Source organism: Tachyglossus aculeatus, chromosome 14 (assembly GCF_015852505.1).
Source record: "Tachyglossus aculeatus isolate mTacAcu1 chromosome 14, mTacAcu1.pri, whole genome shotgun sequence".
Classification (NCBI taxonomy): Eukaryota; Metazoa; Chordata; class Mammalia; order Monotremata; family Tachyglossidae; genus Tachyglossus; species Tachyglossus aculeatus.
The window spans coordinates 6106418-6127702 of record NC_052079.1 but is presented as its reverse complement, the minus strand read 5'-3'; the positions used below and the strand labels follow the sequence as shown (position 1 = coordinate 6127702).

The 21285-nt window shown below is 41.4% G+C and overlaps 1 protein-coding gene across 2 annotated transcripts in view; it reads right to left on the bottom strand.

Moving 5' to 3' along the window:
- Nucleotides 1–21285, bottom strand: part of MDGA2 (MAM domain containing glycosylphosphatidylinositol anchor 2) — a 460928-nt gene that overhangs the window by 145652 nt on the left and 293991 nt on the right. For both annotated transcript variants that reach the window (XM_038756395.1, XM_038756396.1), the window contains 2 exons: nt 13812–13944; nt 353–622 (listed from right to left, as the gene is read on the bottom strand). In XM_038756395.1, coding sequence (XP_038612323.1) covers nt 353–622; nt 13812–13944 — 403 coding nt within the window. The remainder of the gene's footprint in view (nt 1–352; nt 623–13811; nt 13945–21285) is intronic.

The window sequence follows — 21285 nt, the reverse complement described above, 5'->3', positions numbered from 1 at the left end:
GCATTCGTCAAATCAAATTAGCTGCCAATACATCCAGCTAAGTCACTAAACACTTTTAGCATGCCGTCTTCTCCCCGGACCTAAAGAGTCCTCAGAAGAGGAGGAGGAGGAGGAGCAGTGACCCTTAGCCATGTGGGGCTGCTTCACCCCGTGGGCATAGTGGCTCCTGGGAGACAAATCAGAAACCCCTCTCCTCTGCCCACCCTTCCTCCCTCACTTCCCCGATATGCTCCTGGAAACGCAGTGGGAATCCCCGCCGTGGACCACTGTAAAGACTCTTTCCTTGCTCCCAGGGTGGGCGCAGAAACTCCAAAAGAAATAGGCTAATGCTCGTCTCCCGGCCAGAGCTTACCTCTCACTATGATGTTGGTAGACTTCTTGGCTGGATTCCCCACGTTATTATTGGCGATGCAGCTGTACGTCCCAGCATCCTCGGAAGTGATGGCGGGTAGGGTTAAAGTTCCTCCATTCAGGACAGTCTTTTCAGGCAGAGCCCCGATGGATCGGACCCATGTGAGGGAAGGGGTGGGCTCTCCTCCCGTCGTGACACAAACTAACGTGATGGCCTCTCCGGGGTTGACAACTATTGGATCATCCACCAAGAGCTTGATTGATGGTGATGCTGAAATAAACATTAAAACACATACGCCTACTTAGAGATGGTTCCTCTAGACTTCAGCCTATGGTAGTTGTTCATTCATTCGTTCATTCAATCGTATTTATTGAGCGCTTATTGTGTGCAAAGAACTGTACCAAGTGCTTGGGAAAAGCAGTATGGCTTAGTGGAAAGAGAATGGGCTTGGGAGCCAGCGGTCATTAGTTCTAATCCTGACTCCACCACTTGCCAACTGTGTGACTTTGGGCAAGTCACTTAACTTCTCTGTGTCTCAGTTACCTCAACTGTAAAACGGAGATTAAGACTGTGAGACCCACATGGGACAATTACCTTGTATCTACCTCAGCACTTAGAATAGTGCTTGGCACACAGTAAGCGCTTAAAAAATACCACCATTATTATTATTACAATCTAACAATGAACAGACACACTCCCTGCCTGCAACAAGCTCAACATCTAGAGGGACAGACATTAATATACATAGGTAAATACATGGTAATTTATTACATTATGATAAATTTGTTATAGCGCTACTAGAACAGTGCTTTGCACATAGTAAGTGCTTAACAAATACCATAATTATTATTATTACTATGTATAAAACATTGTTCTAAGCGTTGGGGGAGAGACTAGTTGATCAGGTTGGACACAATTCCTGTCTCACATGGGGCTCACAGTCTAAGTAGTAATCTATGTGGGTATTGGGTTCTTTGGGGTTTTTTTCTCATTTTTATAGTCAATCGATGTAAACAATGCAGTTTTCCATTTTCCTGGCCTTCTTCAGCACATCATCAGTTTGAATGGATTCAGAAAAAGGGTTAATGGCAGACACATACTCATGGTATTGACCATTTTTTATAATCTATTTTTAAAGATCAAAAGGAGATTTCAAAATTACTTCAACGTGAACCCTGTAGCCTCATTTTCTTTCCTCTGCCCTAGGTTTCTATTCTGAATTAAAATCTGCCAAATCCTTAGTCTTTCTGATGGCCTTCAGTACTGATCATTGCAGTCACTGTGATTGTGGCTGACACAGTTTGTCCAATACTGACTAGCCATTTCTAAAGGAAACCCATTTTAATTTCAGTTTCATTTCGCACTCTAGTGAGCAGTTCCTCTAGGCAGACTACAGACAAGGAAAATGAGAAGGAGGAAGAATATTTCTGCCAACATGAAGACATAGAGAAGCAGCTTGGCCTAGTGGATAGGAGCATGGGCCGGGGAATCAGACGGACCTGGGTTCTAATCCCAGCCATCACATGTCTGCTGTGTGACCTTGGGCAAGTCACTCAATTTCTCTGGGCCTCAGTTACCCCTTCTATAAAATGGGGAAAAGAGTGTGAGCCCCATGTGGGACAGAGACTGTATCTGACCTGATAGTATCTACCCCAGCAATTACAACAGCACCTGGCAAATAGTAAAGGCTTAACAAGTGTGATAATGGTAATAATAATAAGAATGATAATATGGTTGATCTGAAGCAGGCTGGAAGGCCTTTGCCATCTCCAAGTAAAAATATAAAGATAAAACCCTGAGCCATAAAATGTGCAATCATCTTTTCAGCAAAACATTCCAAAAAGCAACAAACTACAATAATTAATAATAATAATTACGGTACTTTTTAAGTGTTTACTATGTGCCAAGCACCATTCTAAGCACTGGGATAGTTACAATTTAATCAAGTTGGACACACTTGTCCCATGTGGGGCTCACAGTCTTAATCCTCATTTTACAGATGAGATAACTGAGGCACAGAGAAGTTGAGTGACTTGTCCAAGGTCACACAGCAGACAAGGGACAGAGCCAGGATTAGAACCCAGGTCCTTATGTCTCCCAGGCCTGTGCTCTATCCACTGAGCCACGCTGCTCCTCAGAACTATACAGAGCGTACGGTTCACATACCCAGAAGAGCAGGCAGAAAGAACCTAACGCCATCCAAAAAGAAAACAGCAACCACCAGCAATGGTGTCATGTGAATTTCTAAATGTAAATCCATTCAAAATCAGTGGTAAATCTCTGCTGATGGTGAAACCTGCCACAGTAAAGTTTCGCATTACCTGGGATGGAAACTATACCAGCAGCCATAGAATGATTTCAGAAAATAGCTTTGGCCTTAAATCTGTGTGTTCTCATTTCAGGGTTTCTTGTTTCTGTGTGTTTCTAAGGGGTTTTTTTGTATCTTTCTCTGAAGAAAGAGCTATATTAGAGTTGAATGTTCATTTGCCCTGCAGTATTTAAAGTTGCAAGCAAACACAAGCTGTATCTGGATGAGGTAAGTGTTTCTATATTGTTTAACTCAAAGCAGTGTTTCTCCTTATTCAAATATTGTGCTTCTCAATTGTGTTCACGTGGGGGCTGAGTGAGAGAGTGCAGATAGCTCGTGCAACTCATCACCACCCCTGGGAAAACAAGTCATGTGCACGTCCTGATGGATGAGAGAAAACAGAAACAAAGGCACTGTCAGTTAGGCATTAATCTTATCGGCCTCAACTGCTGTACAAATAGATAAAAATGGAATCCTCTGTATCATCATCTTTGAATCAGAGCAGTATTAATACACAGGTGCCTGCATATATATTGGCATACAGGAATGTATGTGGCCCCCGGTGTAGTCATGTGATTCTGGGTCAGGCCACCATCTCGACATGAAAGAGGGGTTTGGAGAAAATTTCCTGGAAAAGAGCAAAAAGCTAGTAAGGCAGGCCTGGGGGTCACTGTATAGAGGATCTGTTGTCCAGACAAAATTGGCAGAGAGGTGCATTTCATATGGGATGCCAGTTTTTTCAATTCATGACTACCAAAAATGATCTCGTGACACTTGTATTTTGGCTGTTTTTTAAAATGTGATTCATTAAGCACTTACTACGTGCCAGGCACTGTACTAAGTGCTGGAGTAGATGGTAGCCAATCAGGTTGGACCCAGTCCATGTCCTACATGGGGCTCACAGTCTGAATCCCCAAATTACAGATGAGGGAGCGGAGGCACAGAGAAGGTAAGTGACTTGCTCACAAGTGGAGGAGCTGGAATTCGAACGTATGTTCTTCTGAATCCCAGGCTTGTGCTCTGTCCACCAGGCCATGCTGCTTCTCATTGTGAAAAGAACACCATGGCCTACATCTGCTACTGAAAAGGTAGGTGACTATATTCAGTTCCACAGCCACAGACAGGGATTACAGGCCAGAGAAACCCCAAGCACCACCAAGGATTGACCTAGAGCAGAGGGCTGTAAGATCATTTTTCTCCATAGGCTGCATCCCATCCAATGTTGCAATGCTACACAAGGAGTCAGAAGAATCAATCAGGCATTAAGCATCTCCATACCCAGAGCAATCTACTATGTATTTGATGCATTTGATATTCACCCCACCCTCAAACCCACAGCACTTACAATAATAATAATAATAATAATATCATTTGTTAAGCACTTACTGGGTGCCAAGCACTGTTCTAAGCACTGAGGTATATACAAGGCATTCGGTTGTCCCACAAGGGGCTCACAGTCTTAATCCCCATTTTACAGATGAGGCAACTGAGGCACAGAGAAACTAAGTCGCTTGACCAAGGTCACACAGCAGACACGTGGTGGAGCCGGGAATCAAACCCACATCTTCTGACTCTCACTCCTGTGCTCTTTCCACTAAGCCACACTGCTTCTCCACTTATGTACATACCTCTAATTATATATAGTAAATTATTTATTTATATAATGTCCTTCTCTCCCTCTAGGCTGTAAGTTTGTCGTGGGCAGGGAATGTGTCTGCCAACTCTGTTGTCTTGTACTCTCCCAAGCGCCTAATATAGTGCTCTGCACATAGTAAGTGCTCAATAAATACATTGATGATGATGTATATTTGCAGAAGAAGACAGCACTGGTGGTGAAGTTCGCTTACGAGTATGTGTGTGGCTGAAAAGACCAAACAGGAGTTGACAGCCCCAGCCAGAGTGTACACACACAAAAAGCTGTCCTTTGTTATATTGTGATAGCATTATACTAAGTACTTGGGAGCATGGTGGTCTAATGGAAAGAGCACATGATTGGGATTTAGAGGAGCTAGCTACCAGGCCCTGCTCCACCACTGTGAGACTTCGGGTGAGTTACTTAACTTCTCTAGGCCCTCATCCTCTTCCAAAAACTGGACATACAATATGATGAACCCAGTGTGGAACAAGGACTGTGTCTGATTGGATGACCTTGTTTCCAACTCCGTGCTTATCGCCACACTCGGGGGCTGAACGAATACCATAATTACAATCATTACAAATGAACTGGAAAACATAATCCCCGTCTGATCCTACTCTGTCCTCTAGGAAACTAACCGAAAGAGTATTTCATTCTCTAGAGACCAGAATCACATTCATCTTGCCATTGTGAATGCTTTTTTGGAATCTGCCACTGCGAACATTGGAATTCTACAAAGTAACCTTAGAGAAAATATCATCCTCTTATTCCATACTGCACTCAAAATGGAAAGTGAAGCTGAAACATCCTAAAATGTTCAGTTAATGTTGTTCAGATGGGTTATTTCCATGTTCCATGCCTCTGTGCTTAGAGTTTCAGTGAGAAACAGAAGTAAATGCCCAACATAATGCCTGCTCATCAACCCCTAGTGCCTACCATAATTCAATATATATCCATGCTTCTGGTTGTGTAGCTAAACCCTCAAACTTCAGAAACATAAATATTTATAAATACAATTTAGAATTCTAGAGGTGAAAATAAAATGTTTGGCAAGCTGACTTTTTTTTTTTTATCGGCAAGTATGACATTTATCCTGTTATTCAAAGAAAAGTGAAAATGTGGTTTTAACCAAGTCTCTCTGGGCTAAACTTATTTGCAGTTTTCCATTGCGCACAAAGAATTTCCTGATAACATTCATATGTACAGGTTCTCAAAGGCACATTCACCAAAGCTGGCTCTGTAAATGTAGGTGAATAAATACAATTATTACTTATCTTCCAACGAGTTGACATGAAGCTAGTGACCATAACCAGTTCCAATTCTAACATTCAACTTTTACTAGGGAATGTTTTAAATTGACATTTAAAAGAGGTGTCACTGATTTCTATACCGAGAAAGCAATAAAGGGAGCAACACTTTGATGTGAGATGGTAACAGGGTCTCCTTCCTTAGCCTGTGAGCTCCATGAATGACTTTGATCTGATTCACTTAGCACAGTGTTTGGCAGCTAATAAGTGCCTAATTCCACTAATTGCCAAGCTCGAAATACAGTGCTCTGCAAATGGCAGTGCTTAATAAATACTACTGAGCACCTCACCTAGCTTTAGCTAATGTATGAAAATATAAACAAAATATTCCATACACATTTAAGACTGCAAAAATGTTCCTGAGTGGGCAGAGAACCACTAGTTTCAGATTCTTTAGGCTAATAAACCTATAAATTTCTTTTCTACTGCCTCTTTCTCTCTTCTTGTCCATCCTCACACCAATAATGCCAACACCAATAAGGCTGTGTCAAGGGAGGTGGAGTTCTAGCTGGGAGAAACATGGAAGATACAAAGAATATCCTGGATGCTAGCAATCCGACTGATGTTTCCATCCATCAACCCACCGATAGTATCTACTGAACACTAATTGTGTGCAGAAAATTGTGTGCTGTGTCAGGTGTCGATTAATGATCTACGCAGAATGCCTTCTGCATTCAGAGCATTCCACCGAGTGCTTCGGAAAGTAAACAATCAATAAGAGACATTGAGAGCAAGTTCTGTGAGGAACACTGTAATGAGTGCTTAGGAAAACATGAGGCAAGTAGAAGACATGGTTCCTGCCCTATTACAACAAAACAGCAGAAGGACAACGATAGAAGTGCAAGGAGTCAGTCATAACAGTGAATCTATTCGAAAGGACCCTCAACAGAACAATGTACACCTGAGGAACAGTTGAGCAGTGACAGGGCTGCTGTTGTAGCAACACACCCAGTTGAGGAAACAAACCAAGCTGTTATAGGGAAAACAAAGTGTGAGATGAGATATTGGCAGAAGCAGAATCCAGGTCTTTGCAGAGGCTTCCACAAACTGCTACCGATGAAGGCCCTTTCAGAAGAACAAAGGTGGGAGTACACTGCTAGATCAATGCATGAGAGAGTAAAATTGAGCTTCAGCTGGAAATATATGTCTGATCCGATGCATATGTAGGGATTCACCTCAGGGCTAAGCTACTGAGCACTGTTGTAGAAACAGATTTTGGATCTTCATAGGATCACCAGAACCATGCACTTCGAATTGCTGTGTCGAACAATGTTCTTGGCGTTGAATAGGGCCATCACTACGTGGACAGTTGACAAACACTGACAATGACCAATAAGACTATTCACATGTACATAATCTATTTCATAATATGCAGTACCATCTGCAATATATTTTATAATATATGTTTTCTTTTTATATGGTGTGAACACTGTCCTCAAACAGATTAAATTTAGGGGAAAAGAAACCTGTAAACCACTAAGGCTATAACAGTGGTTTGTTTTTTTTCTTTATCCTATAAAAATCAGGAAACCAAGGGGCAGGTTAAAAAAACAGGGAACAAACCCATTGGCAAACAGTGCACACAAGGAAGAGAGAATTCTGACTTTTTGGTATATATTCTCCATTCTTCCTTCAGTGAAAAACATTCACAGCAAATTTGTTAAAAATAAATGTTCCCAAGAAGAAAAGTTTAACATGAGGCTTTTAATGGTAGAAGCCCATTTACAGATTTGAATTAGTGACCCATTGTAGCTTATCTTGAAGAAAATGGCAAGACCTCCTTTGCAACAGCAGCTGTAGTAGATGCCATAACCGCATTATAGTGAGACTAATAGTCAGTTCCTTTATATTATTATTCTAGACCTAATACTTCAACATTCAATTCATGTCTAGCTATTACGCTGGCTTTCTTTCTTATCTTGGATTGTCAGACATTCCCAAAGCATTTCAATATATTGTCACAAACTAGAAGAGCACCATTTCATGATAAGCTTGGCATTTGTTTTTTCAAACAAGATAATACCATAATAGTTTGGTAATGATGGGAAGGAACAATAAAAGCGATATAAAACACAATGTTACTTAAGAAAAAAATTGAGAGCTGATGAAACAATATTAATATTATTCCCACCCATATAAAGTATTTAGCACACAGTAAGTGCTTAACAAATCCTTTCATCATCAAGTCAACATTTAAGTCAACTCTTCTATATAACTCTTGTTAAATGCTTACTACGTGTCAAGCAAAGCATTGGGAAAGATGATAATAATAACAATAATAATAGTAATTGTTAAGTGCTTACTATGTGCCAAGGGCTGTCCTAAACACTGGGATAGATACAAAGTAATCAGGTTGTCCCACATGGGGCTCACAGTCTTAATCCCAATTTCACAAATGAGGTAACTGAGGTACAGATAAGTTAAGTAGCTCACCCAAAGTCACCCAGCTGATATGTGGCGGAGCCGGGATTAGAACTCATGACCTCTGATTCCCAAGCCCATACTTTTTCCACTAAGCCATGCTGCTTTTCTAAGATACAGGTTAATCAGGTCAGACACAGCCCCCACCCCACATGAGGTTCACCAACTAAGGGTGAGGGAGAACAAGTATTTGATCCATTGTTTGACAGATGAGGAAGCTGATGTCCAAAGAGAAGTTAAGTAACTTGCCCTAGTTTGCAAACTCACATAGGAAGAAAGCATGGAAGTCACCCAGAATACTCTCTCATGAAAGGAGAGGTTGTGCCCAAGTAGGCGATCAGCTCATTTCTAGGAGGCACTGGGAAATGTAGTGCCCAGGTTTCCCCTTCAGTTTGTTCTGCTTCCATTCAAGCTCTGTCAACACCCATATACACTGTTCCCTCAACTCTGTTTGTGGCCCCACCTACTCTGTAGGTCAACTCTCTCTCCACTCGCCCTTCTCTACCCCCTGACCCTATCCTCATTTAGACCCTGGCTCAGCTGATATTTCTCAACTGCTGTGACTGTTTATGAGTTCATTTTAGAAAAAATTTTCTGAAATGCCCAAATTAGAATTTCTCCACAACTGAACTCTAGGCTTTAATTCTAGCTTGTGGGGACCAGTTTAGAAAGAATATGCAAAATAGAAAATGCAAAAGCATTTGTATTCCAGTTTCTCTTAGGGAGAAATTCTCCTAGAGAATTATCATACCGGTTTTTTTTTAGAGACCTGGTTTCAACAAAATTCTGGATTTACTGTAACAGATGACATAACCCCTATCAGGTTACATAAACAAAAACTGGGAGCAAGACAAGCACAAAGAGAGGATTACCTATGAAGGATAGAGTTGGGTTTCTGCCAATGTGAATAAAAAAGCAATGCTAGGGATTATGCCAAGGGGCTTTGGTGCATAACCAATCATCAAGCATCTTTTATGACAGCTAAAAATTCTGTGAAGGGACGAGGAGAGATTCCAGCCAGTCAGATTGGACAGGACAAATCATGACACACTGCCTTGGCAAGGAGAAACATTCTGAACTCGCTAGCGAGTCAGAGTGACAAATTTTCGGATCACGTCCGTGACACACATGCAATTCTGAGCTCTGACACTGTGCCAATTCCCAGTAGAAAGCCATGAAACCCCCACAGCTGATAAACCTGCCACTGCCACAAACGATTCCTGTGATTATACTCGGTCATTGGTCTATTGCGCTATGGTACCTTGGCCTCAATCCAAACAAGTTCCTCTGACCGTGTGGCTGTGAAATAGGCTCATCGAAAGTGTAGACAATGTTGAACACAAATCAGATTGTCCACTAATGAGTTCGAAAGATTAACATTTCATTACCATCACAGGCGTCTGAGCTGGTGCAGGGCTGGAATCTGTCAAAACCCACCTAATATAGGCACAGTCTTTCCCATTCAAACAAAATCAACTCTGACTACCCAGACAGACCAGATGAGGAAAAAAACCTTCTCAAGCCAACTGCTGTACAAATGTCAATTAAAATACTTAGATTGGTCCCAAATAAATTCTTGTCAGCCATTTTTAATCTCAATTAACTACCGCTCCCCAATAATGCTGTGGCCTTAAGATGTATTTAATCAAAAGGTAATTCAGTACAGGGAGAACCTATAATGTGGGCTTGGTGTTATGGGAAAATTACACGATAGCAAACACTGATTCTAAAACACAAGGCAAGGTCCTGAATGGTACAGTTCAGTAAGTTTGAAGCAGACACGGGGAAGCACAGCAGAATCACACCTCGATTGACACGGCATGCTGCTACATGACATGGACCAGATTTAGGTGCCAAACCTAGATGGAGCACAGGTCCGGTTTATATGTTCATCTCTATCACTGTGTGATACTGGGCAAGTCACTTAAATGAACTATGCCTCTGTTTCCTCATCTGTAACATGGGGAGAAGATACCTGCTCTCCCTTACCTCACAGAATGCTCTCCTGATATAGGGTGGGGATGGTGTCTTCTCTGATTAGAAAGCACTACAAAAATAACGTCACTGTTTTTTTCTTTAGACATCAGTCTACTGGTGCCAACTTCCTGTCTACTGGTGCCAACATGTGGTTCGTGTTATATCAGAAGAGTCCCATGTTATGAGAATGTACGCTAACTCTTCCGGTCCTGTTATATCCAAACTGCAGTGAGAATAGGTGTTGTACCACGCTCAATACACTGTACAAGCATTTGCTCTATAATCTTCAGCATCTCTGAGAGGTAAATTCTACCTTTCACATTTCACAGGCAGAGGAAACAAACGGTAAATTGTGGGCTAAAGAGCACTTTGCAAGCTAAGAGCTACAGTAGTAGTAGGTGGCAGACTCTCATGCAGATTCCGATTGCTCTAAATCCCACAACTTGCGAATTGTTGGGCTAAGAACCAACACTTCAACTCTTCAGCTCAAATGGGTTTTTCTGCTTCCCAGACCTGCTGACCTGAAGACACTGAACAACTTAATTTATTCCCCAATATACCCGTAGCGATACGTCAATGCAACACCTCTTTGAAACATGCAGACTCCTCCAATCGTGAAAGCCAAACCAGATGGGGAAAGGGAAACAGAGGTGAACTTGGTTTAAATATGTAAAGTGCCTGAGACGTGCTATGCCTGATTACTAATCCTGAAATCAAGTGGAACAATGCCTCATGTTAAAAAAAACACCCAAACCTTTCTATAATACTAATGTTCCTTCTGTAAGGGAAAAGCTTGTTCATTCTCTTATTGTGAAGTAATTTTCAGGGAAGAATAGATTCTTCTATCTCTTTTCAAAATCCAGACCACCTGACCGTTCGAGGTTAGAATTGCAGCTCGTGCCATTTCTCCATATGGTAGGAGCAACAATAGTGAAAGCTTCCTGATTGTTGAATATTGGACTGAGGCCCTGCAGCTTCACTGCTCATCATTCAGTGACAGTCTTAAAGGGCTCATGGCACCAATAGTGGAATCTCATCATCCAGGCTGAAGATCCCTTTTTGTAGTGGAGTAGGGGGAGGAGAGGAAGCAGAAGCATTGAAAGTCAAGGTCCAGGGAAGTTCCCCATCATCTCTAGGAAAGCTGTAAGAAAAAGGGCTCTCTGTCCTTCAACAACATCATCATCATCATCATCACCATCACTATCATCATTAGTATTGAATAAGCACCTGCTGTGTACACAAAAGAGGCAACAAGTGAAAAAACTGCTCCCTGCCCTGGAGGAACTTGCAATCCAATGGGGGAGACAGGCAGCAAGCAATTGCAAGCACAAAATGGGAATTAGTGTATCTGCATAGATACAGAGGTTAAAACACAAATGCCTTAATTCTGAAAAAATTTACCTGTGAGTGACTGATAGGGAAATAACACCAGAACACCAGCTACTATTCCTGGAAGAAATGTTTTCTAGGAGTTAATAGTGATAATAATAATAATGATTGTGGTGTTTGTTTAGTGCTTACTAAGCACTGGGACAGAAACAGGCAAATAGGGTTTGACACAGTCCCTGCCCCACATGGAGCTCACCATCTCAATTCTCATTTTACAGATGAGGTTCCTGAGGCAGTTAAGTGACTTGCCCAAGGTCACACAGCAGACAAGTGGAGGAGTTGTGATTAGAACCCAGGTCCTTCAGGCTCACAGGCCCGTGTTTTATCCACTCGATAGACGCATAAGGAATAATGCTACAGGAAATCCAAACACAGCCATAGTGAATGGCAAAGCCTCAAACATTCTCAATGGCCAACACATCCCTTATCCATTTGCTCAGACTGAGCATGGATGACGCCAGAAGTCGGAAGGTAGCATAAGTTGGCTTCAATACATTAGAGAAACAGGAGCATGCATCAGCTCCTTTTAGCTCCTTTTAGACTGTGAGCCCACTGTTGGGTAGGGACTGTCTCTATATGTTGCCAACTTGTACTTCCCAAGCGCTTAGTACAGTGCTCTGCACACAGAAAGCGCTCAATAAATACGATTGATGATGATCAGCTCCTGAGTTCCGTCATTGTCATTTCAAGGCAGAAAAATCAGTCAAGCAACTGAAATTAAGTGACCAGTGAGTGCACTTGATTATGAGGGAATGATCAGAAAGACTTCCTGGTCTGAAAACCTCTGTAACATGCCCACTGTTGGGTAGTGACTGTCTCTATGTGTTGCCAACTTGTACTTCCCAAGTGCTTAGTACAGTGCTCTGCACACAGTAAGCGCTCAATAAATACGATTGATGATGATGATTATAACATGAGAAGCAGCACAGCTTAGTGGAAAGAGCACAGGCTTGGGAGTTCTAATCCCAGCTCTGTCAATTGCCTGCTGTGTGATCTTGGTCAAGTCACTTCACTTCTCTGTGCCTCATTTGTTTCATCTGTAAAATGGGGATTCAATACCATATTTCCCTTCTACTTACACTGTGAGCCCCTCGTGGGACAGGGACTGTACCCAACCTGATTAATTGGTACTAGCCCCAACGGTTAGAACAGTGTTTGACACATAGTAAGTTGTTAATGCATGCCATTATTATCGGTTATAATTATTAATGACATCGAGCCCTAAACAAAACAAAACCTTTCCAATGCAACTCTTTTGGACCCATCCAGCAAGACCTGACCAGGTGGTTTATTCCACATTGTATTAGGATATGCCTCGCATTACAGATCTTCTTGGGGAGTCATTATTAAAACCAAAATGGGAACACAACAATAATGCAATCAATCGAAGAATGCCAACCCAAAGACGGTATAATGGCTATGAATCAGAAAGCACATTACCCAAGGAAAGATCCTGGAGATGTCCGACGGAATCCGGTCAAACCATACACAAGGGCAGCTCAGCAAGAAGCAGCCCAAACATAATATGCCAAGAAATAGGATACCTCCACCCACTGCTTACGTGTCTGTCTCCAATCCCTTCTGCACACTTGAACTCTTAGACTTTGAGCCCCCAAAAGACAGGGACCGTGTCTGATTCCCACCTGTGACTTACTACTGTGCTCTCTCCACAAGAAGCACTTAATACTTTTATTACTACTTACACTGGCCACCAAATCACTCTTCCTCCTGGACACACTCCCCTTTTAACAAGGTCTTTTCCCCACCCTTCCCTCCCCCGATCTTTCCTTTTACGCCATTATCAATTTATCCTAAAAATATGATCATTCCTCAAGGCTCCGCAATTGGAAGTTTCCTGTTTTCAATGCCTTGCTGGCTACATTACTAAACACAACCTAACTTAGGTTGTAACTTTCGTACTGTTTTGACATTTTCTACTAAATAGTTTCCTCAAAACATCTACCTGAAATTACCAATTATCTCTTTTGACTTGGAACAGAGTTAAAGAAAGCTTCCTTTGCTTGGCTCCAAGTTCACAAAGCATTTTTGGCAGTTCGGCTCATGCTTTCAAGGATAAAGATTTCATGGTATTTCTCTACTACAATGGGTTTTGTAGCTTTGGGTTTTCATTTGCATTTTTAAAGATTACTGGGCAATGCCTTTAAAGCAGTTCTAAAGAGAATCATGTTCTTTGCAAATGACAGGCACAGAATAATAACACATAGAATATTACTCTCTGAAGTCTTACATTCATTTAGAAAAAGCTACTCAGGTTGCATAAAATAACTACCAATACACAGACCCTGGGACAGTTGTGTCCCCTACCTTTTATATATTATTTAGTATAAGACTCCCAACTACATACTTTACCTTTGGAAACAACGACTAGGTGGCATCAAAGGAAAAAAAAGAGTTTCATACCTGTTTTATTGGAGAGTCTAAAAGATACCATCTTATCAGGAATATTGCATACATTCCTCACTGAAGCAATGCAGCTGTAATTCGCATAGTCCTGAGGTCGAAGGTTCTTTAGTTTTAGGATCTTGGTTTCACCCTGAAAATATGAAGAAAAAGAATTAGATGTCATCAGTGTTAAGGGAAAGATTGAGGCTGAGAATGTGCCAGTGACTGAGACTGCAATTGTGACTGTTGGACTCTGATTCTGGATTGCGAGGACCCTGAAATTCAAATCCTGTAGCCAAAATGCCTTACCTCTCTTGTTGTCTTTGGAGTTTCAGTTCTTTTGTGCTTTGACTGTTTCATCATCTCTTATGTGCCTGTCACTTGACCCCTCTCCTCCCTGATTATTTATTATATTGCATTCACCATGAGAACTAGGGATCTTAACTAATTTTCACTGGGCCTTTTTCCCACTGCTTAGCAAATCCTTAATAAATAACATTACTACTCCTAATAAATTAGATTATTAAAATCCAAGTACTAAATTAATTTTGTCTCTTTATATTTTGATATTTCATTTCATTTCTAAATCTCAAAACAGCCCACTTTTCATTTTACACTGATTGCCCTGAGATAAAGTCTTCTAAGTAAGAAACAATCTTAAACTATTAGGGTTCAGTGGAACCACAGTATAGCTATCCTGCAAAATTTTTAAAGTCTTCCAAATGATGGCATTTAAGAGCTGCTAGGATTTGTACCCATTTCACCCTCCTCCTCAATCCCATTGCATTTATGTACAAATCCATAATTTAATTTATTTATATTAATGTCTGTTTCCCCCCTCTAGACAGTAAGCCTGTTATGATCAGGGAACACAGTAAGCACTCAATAAATATGACTGATTGATTGATTTTTTTGCTTGGAAATGACAATAAAGTCAATACCGAATGACTGCTTAGGGTCTATTCCTCACACTAGAAAAATCAATAGATTGTGTTCACAGAAACCAAAGGTCTCGATTCTAGGGCAAAAACATGGCCTTTATGAGCAGTCTCAAGCCTGTCAAAACACAGGCTACGGATTAGTATTAGAATCAGTAACATTTAATGAATTCTGATTGCAGGGACAGCACTGTACTTAGTGCTTCAGAATACGATAAAGATAGAAAAAGGATGTGATCACCGTCTTCATTCCCCACCAGTGGGGGAAACAATAGGCTAAACTGATGAATAAACCCATATTTAAGAAAAAAAAAGCTATAACAGACACACAGTTGAATAGTAAACAAATGCTGTGGTGAGTGATGGAAAGATCAATGTCGACATGGATTTGGACAGCATTTGGACATTCCAGAGGATTTCAAGGAATGAATGGGTAGCAATGTCAAAATACGGGGAAAAAAAATCTATGCACCACAGGGGATTAGAAAGATAATTTGCAATACTGTTTGTTTGCTCATTTGACGATGGCGAAGAGCAGTTGTGAAACACCAAAGACACCTGAGGTTTTAGCAATGGAATCCCACTGATTGCATCAGTCTCTGGCAGTGAGACCAGACAGAGATATGGATCAATTCAGCAATGTGAAATTCCAATTGCTGGATTGTCCATCTCCAGATACACTTTCACCCTGTGCCAGCAACATAATCAATGTATTGAATGGCGGTAGCACATCACGATGCAACATCCAAATCCTGGGGAATGAAGACGCTTGGATGAAGTTCTATTAGATCAATCGATTTTACCGAGCACTTACAGTAACTGTATCTTTAGCAGCTCCTGTACTCTTTCCTGGATTGTAATACAGTGTTCTGCATGCGATAGACACTCAGTAATTGCCAATCTATAACTATCAAAGCTTTAAAACATGGTGAAGCACTGAATCTGATAGCATTCTTGAGAAATCTACAGGCAAGAGGAAATCTTAATGCTATGGGATGTGTGCAGGCGTTCCTCAACATGTGGAACACTGAAGAAATGTCCAAGTAGTCATAGTAGTGGGGCAAGTAGCAGCATTTATTGACTGCCTACTCAGTGCAGTATATTGTTCTAGATTCTTGGTAAGAACAGAACATCGATGTGATAGGCTGCCTACCCACAAGTGCTAAGCGCTTAGTACAGTGCTCTGCACACAGTAAGTGCTCAATAAATACGATTGAATGAATAATGGAGGTAAACAGTAACGGTGGTAATAATTTTATGTTTGTCACTGTCAAGATGAATGAACTGAGTGGACTCATATACATGAGCACTAAGGAGGGAGTAAATAAGTTTATAAACCCTACAGGTGGCTGAAGGGATGATATGGATCAAGGGGCTGGGAAATTAACCAGGGGCAGCTTGGCAGAGGAGGGGGGATTTTAGGAGGGATGTGAAAATGGAGAGGGCTGTGTTCTCTGATGTAGGGAGGGAAGGAACAGCATAAAAGAGAGAGGATGGAATTAGAAAGAGTCAATAATGAGGAACAGCTAGGAGGCTGGCTTGGGAGGAACAAAGCAAGTTGAGGAGTGGTGGCTTGACAGAGCATATAGGTTAAGTGGAACCAGATGGTGGAGAACCTTACTGCTGTACATGAGTTTTGTTTGGTGTGAAGAGATGGGGTGCCAATGGAAGATTTTAAGGAGACTGCCAGGTGAGCGATTCTTCAAGAAGATGATCTGTGCAGCAGCATCTTGTATAGATTGGAGGGGGAGAGGCTGGAGATTGGGAGGCTCGAAAAGGGGCTAATGCAATAGTCTAGTTGAGGCAAGGGACGAACCTGAGATGATAGTGTTTTGGGTGTAAAAGAATGGGAAGATCCAGGTGTGGAGAGACCTAAAAATTACCACCATAAACTGTGGAAACTACCAGGTGCTTCTAGTGCTGAAAAGAGCTAGCCAACGTCCATATGAACAGACTCCTAAACAATATTGCCATCCACTATGTGGCAATGGAATCTTAGTAAAGCTCTGCTCGGCAGGTGTGATAACTGCAGCAGAAGCAGAGAAGTTCAGGGAGCAATACCTTGAAACTGTGCTGGATTCACGGGCTTTATAACAGCATCTGACACCTTGAAGGGATCTGGGCTCTTGCAACTGAACAAGAGTTGAAGCTGCCCCATCCCAACCTCGGGCACATTTGCCATCGTGGGGCTGTGGAATAGGAGCAACTCTGTTCGCTGCTCTCTTCCTCACAATGCAGCTGCTCGGGATGGAACTCTTTGGAAGAGTGGAGCTTAGCTTTACTGTTTATCTGTGCTGCTCTGTGTTTTACTTTGCGGAACACATACGCTTACCGTTCTTTAATGATGGGAGTCCTTTGTGGGGAAAGCTCCATCATTTGTTAAAATGAAATTTTAGTTGATTATTGTCTAATTGTGTAATTAGTCTAATTAGTCTAATTATAACTAATTATGTAATTGGTGTAAATATGCTCAGTCTTGTTATTAGATGGTGCTATTACAATGAGCAAGATGATGTCATTAAAGTTCTGGAGAAAGTTCTGGGATAAAATGAAAAGCAACTGCAGCTTGTAAAGTTTTAATACTGCAACCACTTCAAATAGCTCTTCTTCTTCAGAAGAGTTCCCTGGATTAATTTTCTATAACCCAATGGGAATTGCCAGCGTGAAAAAAAGTAGGACTATATATGAAAATTTTTTTATATGTTAGATATTACCGGGCACATTCAAAACTGCCTCAGCTTTCTTACTCATAAATGAATATTTCTTCTTCTTTTAAATTTCAAAAGAGAGGAAAAAAGAAAATGTGTGCCAACTTTGCATGAAATAGGCCCCATGATGAGTTTTTGTACCTCAATGAGTTTTTACAGCATAGCACACTACTAATTAATATGGCTCTCCTCTTACTAGTTTAAATGGAACTTCAAATATATGATCTTTAAATGTTCATTTCTTTTGCTGATTTTTATACTGTAATCTATAACCTATGTTCTAATGTCTAATTCCTTATACTTTGGCATCAGAACTCACTCCATTATTTTATTTGTCCACACTGAATCTATTCATTAGGGATCCACAATAAATATTTACAACTCAAACTTAATTACACTATCCATTAGTGAACAGATCAATCTCAAAAGTATCAGAAATCATTTCGCTCTTGACTGCCAGGATTTATAAAAAAGTTGTAGCTTAGTTTATGACTATAACTAAGACAGAAAAGCCATCATTCAATTTTTTTTACATTGCTGTTCATATTTTCTTCAGTAACTTAGAAACTCTACTTCATTTAAATGGTGTGTGTAACCCAACATATTCTCTTACCCAACACAACAAGCTCAAAAGAATTCCCTATTCTCCCCATTACTTCTTTCTTTTAGAAAAGTTTCTTTTCTTCTGATTTCATCGCTCATCTCAATGAAAAGCTATTTGTTCTAAAAACACTTGAATACTCCCACAGTGGGAATCTGCTACTTCCAGTTTCTTGGAAATGAGGGGCCATGTACTTGATACTCAGGTCTACCCTCTTTTCATCCTAGCTATGCTACGAACTTTTGCCAATGTCTACCCATATACTGGGAGGAATCATTTTGTGACTAGAGTAGAACCCAAAGAAAGGGAGAGGATTCAAGTCTTGACCTCCTTCAGCATCAATTGTCCTCCAGACTATTTAAGTCTACTATAAAGAAACAGCGTCATTGAAAACACAGTGTTCTCTACTTTTGCCTTAAAATTTTCTGCGTGGGAGAATCTCCGCTCATGTCTAGGCAAGTGAGTTTCTAATCTTTCCTAGGCAGGATGGTGTCATAACTGATTTTAATGTGCAGCAATTTTCCCTAAACTTATCTCCACTGATTTCTGAGCAACAGGGCAGGCAAGGAGACAAAACATGCAAGAAATATGCTATGCCAGGTAATTACCAAAATAATGCTGGCACTGGTTAGGAGCTTATTATGTGCCCAGCACTGTGTTAAATACTAGACAGATATAATTCAATCGAATCAGACACAATCCCTGCTCCATATTGGGCTTACTGTCTAAAGGGGAGGGAAAACAGATTTTTAATTCCCGTTAGACGAAAGAGGAAACTGAAGCACAAAAATGTAAAATGGCTTGCCAAAAGGTCACCCAGCAGGCAAATGGAGAAGCTGGAATTAGAAATTAGGAATCCCTTGACTCCCAGTTACGTTTCTTCTCTCCACTAGGCCATGCTGGGTAGCCTCTAAAAGGCTACTCGCAGGAAATTCCAGAAGAAACATGTAGACTTTCAGAGCTATTTGTCTGCATTCTAGGGGGCACAACATAAAGTACTCCTGAGGCTGGAACATGAGGAGGTGTGTTCATTGACCTACTGAGTCCCCAGGATGAGGCAGGGTAAGCTATCGGCTCCATAATTATCAGCTGTTAATGGCCTTCACCCTTCTGAGATGGCCACTCCATCCACTTGCCCAAAAGATGAGGGCAGACTGCCTACAACTGGGGAAAATCCATCACTCCAGGCCCTACACGCCTCAGGTTCAGTACAGGAATTCCAGAGATGGATCCTGAAGTGTCTACTCTCTAGATCTTAGATCTCTCTAGATTTTCTTTACAGAGCATGGAGGGTCTCCAGGAAGGGGTCCAGGTGACAGGGGGCCTAAAACAGAGTATGGGAGTGGATCCAAAACAAGAATGGAGCAAACAATAAATCCGGAATTCAGTCCCGTCCCCTCCTACTGAGGCCAGGGCTGCTGTGGTAACCCGAGGCCCGGATGCAGACAGCAAGGCAGCCTCAGCAACCAAATCCCAGAAGACCTGGGCACTTATGTAAATATATGTAACTTATTTATTTAGATTACTGTCTGTCTCCCTCTCTAGGCTGCAATCTTACTGTGGGAAGGGAATGTGTGTTATATTGTTACATTGTAATAATAAATACTATTATTATTACATTAGTTAAGCACTTACTATGTGCCAGGTACTGTACTAAGCGCAGGAGTGGATACAAGCAAATTCATTTATTTATTCAATCATATTTATTGAGCTCTTACTATATGCAGAGCACTGTACTAAGCGCTAGGGAAGTACAAATCCGCAACATATAGAGTCGGTTCCTACCCAACAATGGGCTCAATCAGGTTGGACACAGTCCCTGTCCCCTGTAGGCTCCCAGTCTCAATCCCCACTTTCCAGATGAGATAACTAAGGCACAGAGGAAGTGAAGTGACTTCCCCAAGGTCACACAACAGACAAGTGGTGGAGCCAGGATTAGAACCCAGGACCTTCTGACTCTCAAGCCCGTGCTGTATCCACTACACCTTGCTGCTTCTCGTCATACCCTGCCAAGCGCTTAGTACAGTGCTCTGCACACAGTAAGTGCTCAATAAATACGATTGATGGACTGGTTGACTTGTTCTCCCACTCTTCCCGCTGTTGAGTAGGGACCATCTCTATAAATTGCCGACTTGTACTTCCCAAGCGCTTAGTTCAGTGCTCTGCCCACAGTAAGCACTCAATAAATACAATTTAATGAATGAATTAATTAATTTGGAAATGGATCGAATCTGTTTCTGTCCTCCTCTTCACCTCCTCTGCAAGACCTAAGAAGGAAGATGCCTGAAAATCATCACATTTACAAGAATGTAGAGTAGAGCCTTAATGCTGGAAAAATCCTCCTAGAGGAAGACAACAACTAATCATCCACTTTCAGAAATGAAATTTGGTTTCTAATTGCAATCAGAAATGGCAGAGATGATCCCCATCTGCATTTGAATATTATTTGTCCCTAAATTCTGCCAGCTAGTCACTGTCTAAAGAAGCTCTTCTAGAAAAGGTCCAGATATCAAATGAAGCCTCTGCTGTGGGATCACAGAATATGACACTGACAAAGAATAAGCCTCAGATCATACCTTCTGCCCAATGACCGCTATCGTCCAATCAACTCTTGATGGCAGGGCCTGAACCTACGGATACCTTGGTTCTTAGACTCACATTCACACATGAATACATTAGTTTGCCACGACAACTAGGATGGGTTCTAGAAGAATGCCAACCATAGTGTTGTATGAGCAAAGCACTATCTAAACAAACATCACTATGGCACCAAACATCATTCAGACATTGATATTGCAGCCATCCATCTCACTCAACTTTTTTGTGTCCCTTTCTTTCACCTTCCTGTTGTCAAACAAGTGGATCCTGCTGTCTCTCGCCCTTCATATTCACTCTGTGCTTTACTACTCCTTTCAGTCCATTGCCTTATCTTCAGACACATCTAACCCCTAACATAATCTAAAGGCTTACAGAGGCTTCAATTCCTTAGTGGGATGGTAGAAGACCAGGAGGAATTAAGATAACTTTCCAATGCGATCAGAATCCTTCTCACTCCAAGAGGGGCCTGAACTTAAGCTAAGGATGGGTCTTCCTCATATCTCTGAGAAGAGCCTAGCTGAATCACCAGTGACTTAGGAGATGATGACTAAAAAAAGTCCTAAAAGCCCTGATGTCAATGACTGGGGCAGAGACAAAATTTGTTGGAACTTGAGGGCATGAACCCTGTCCAGTGTCTATTGGGTGTC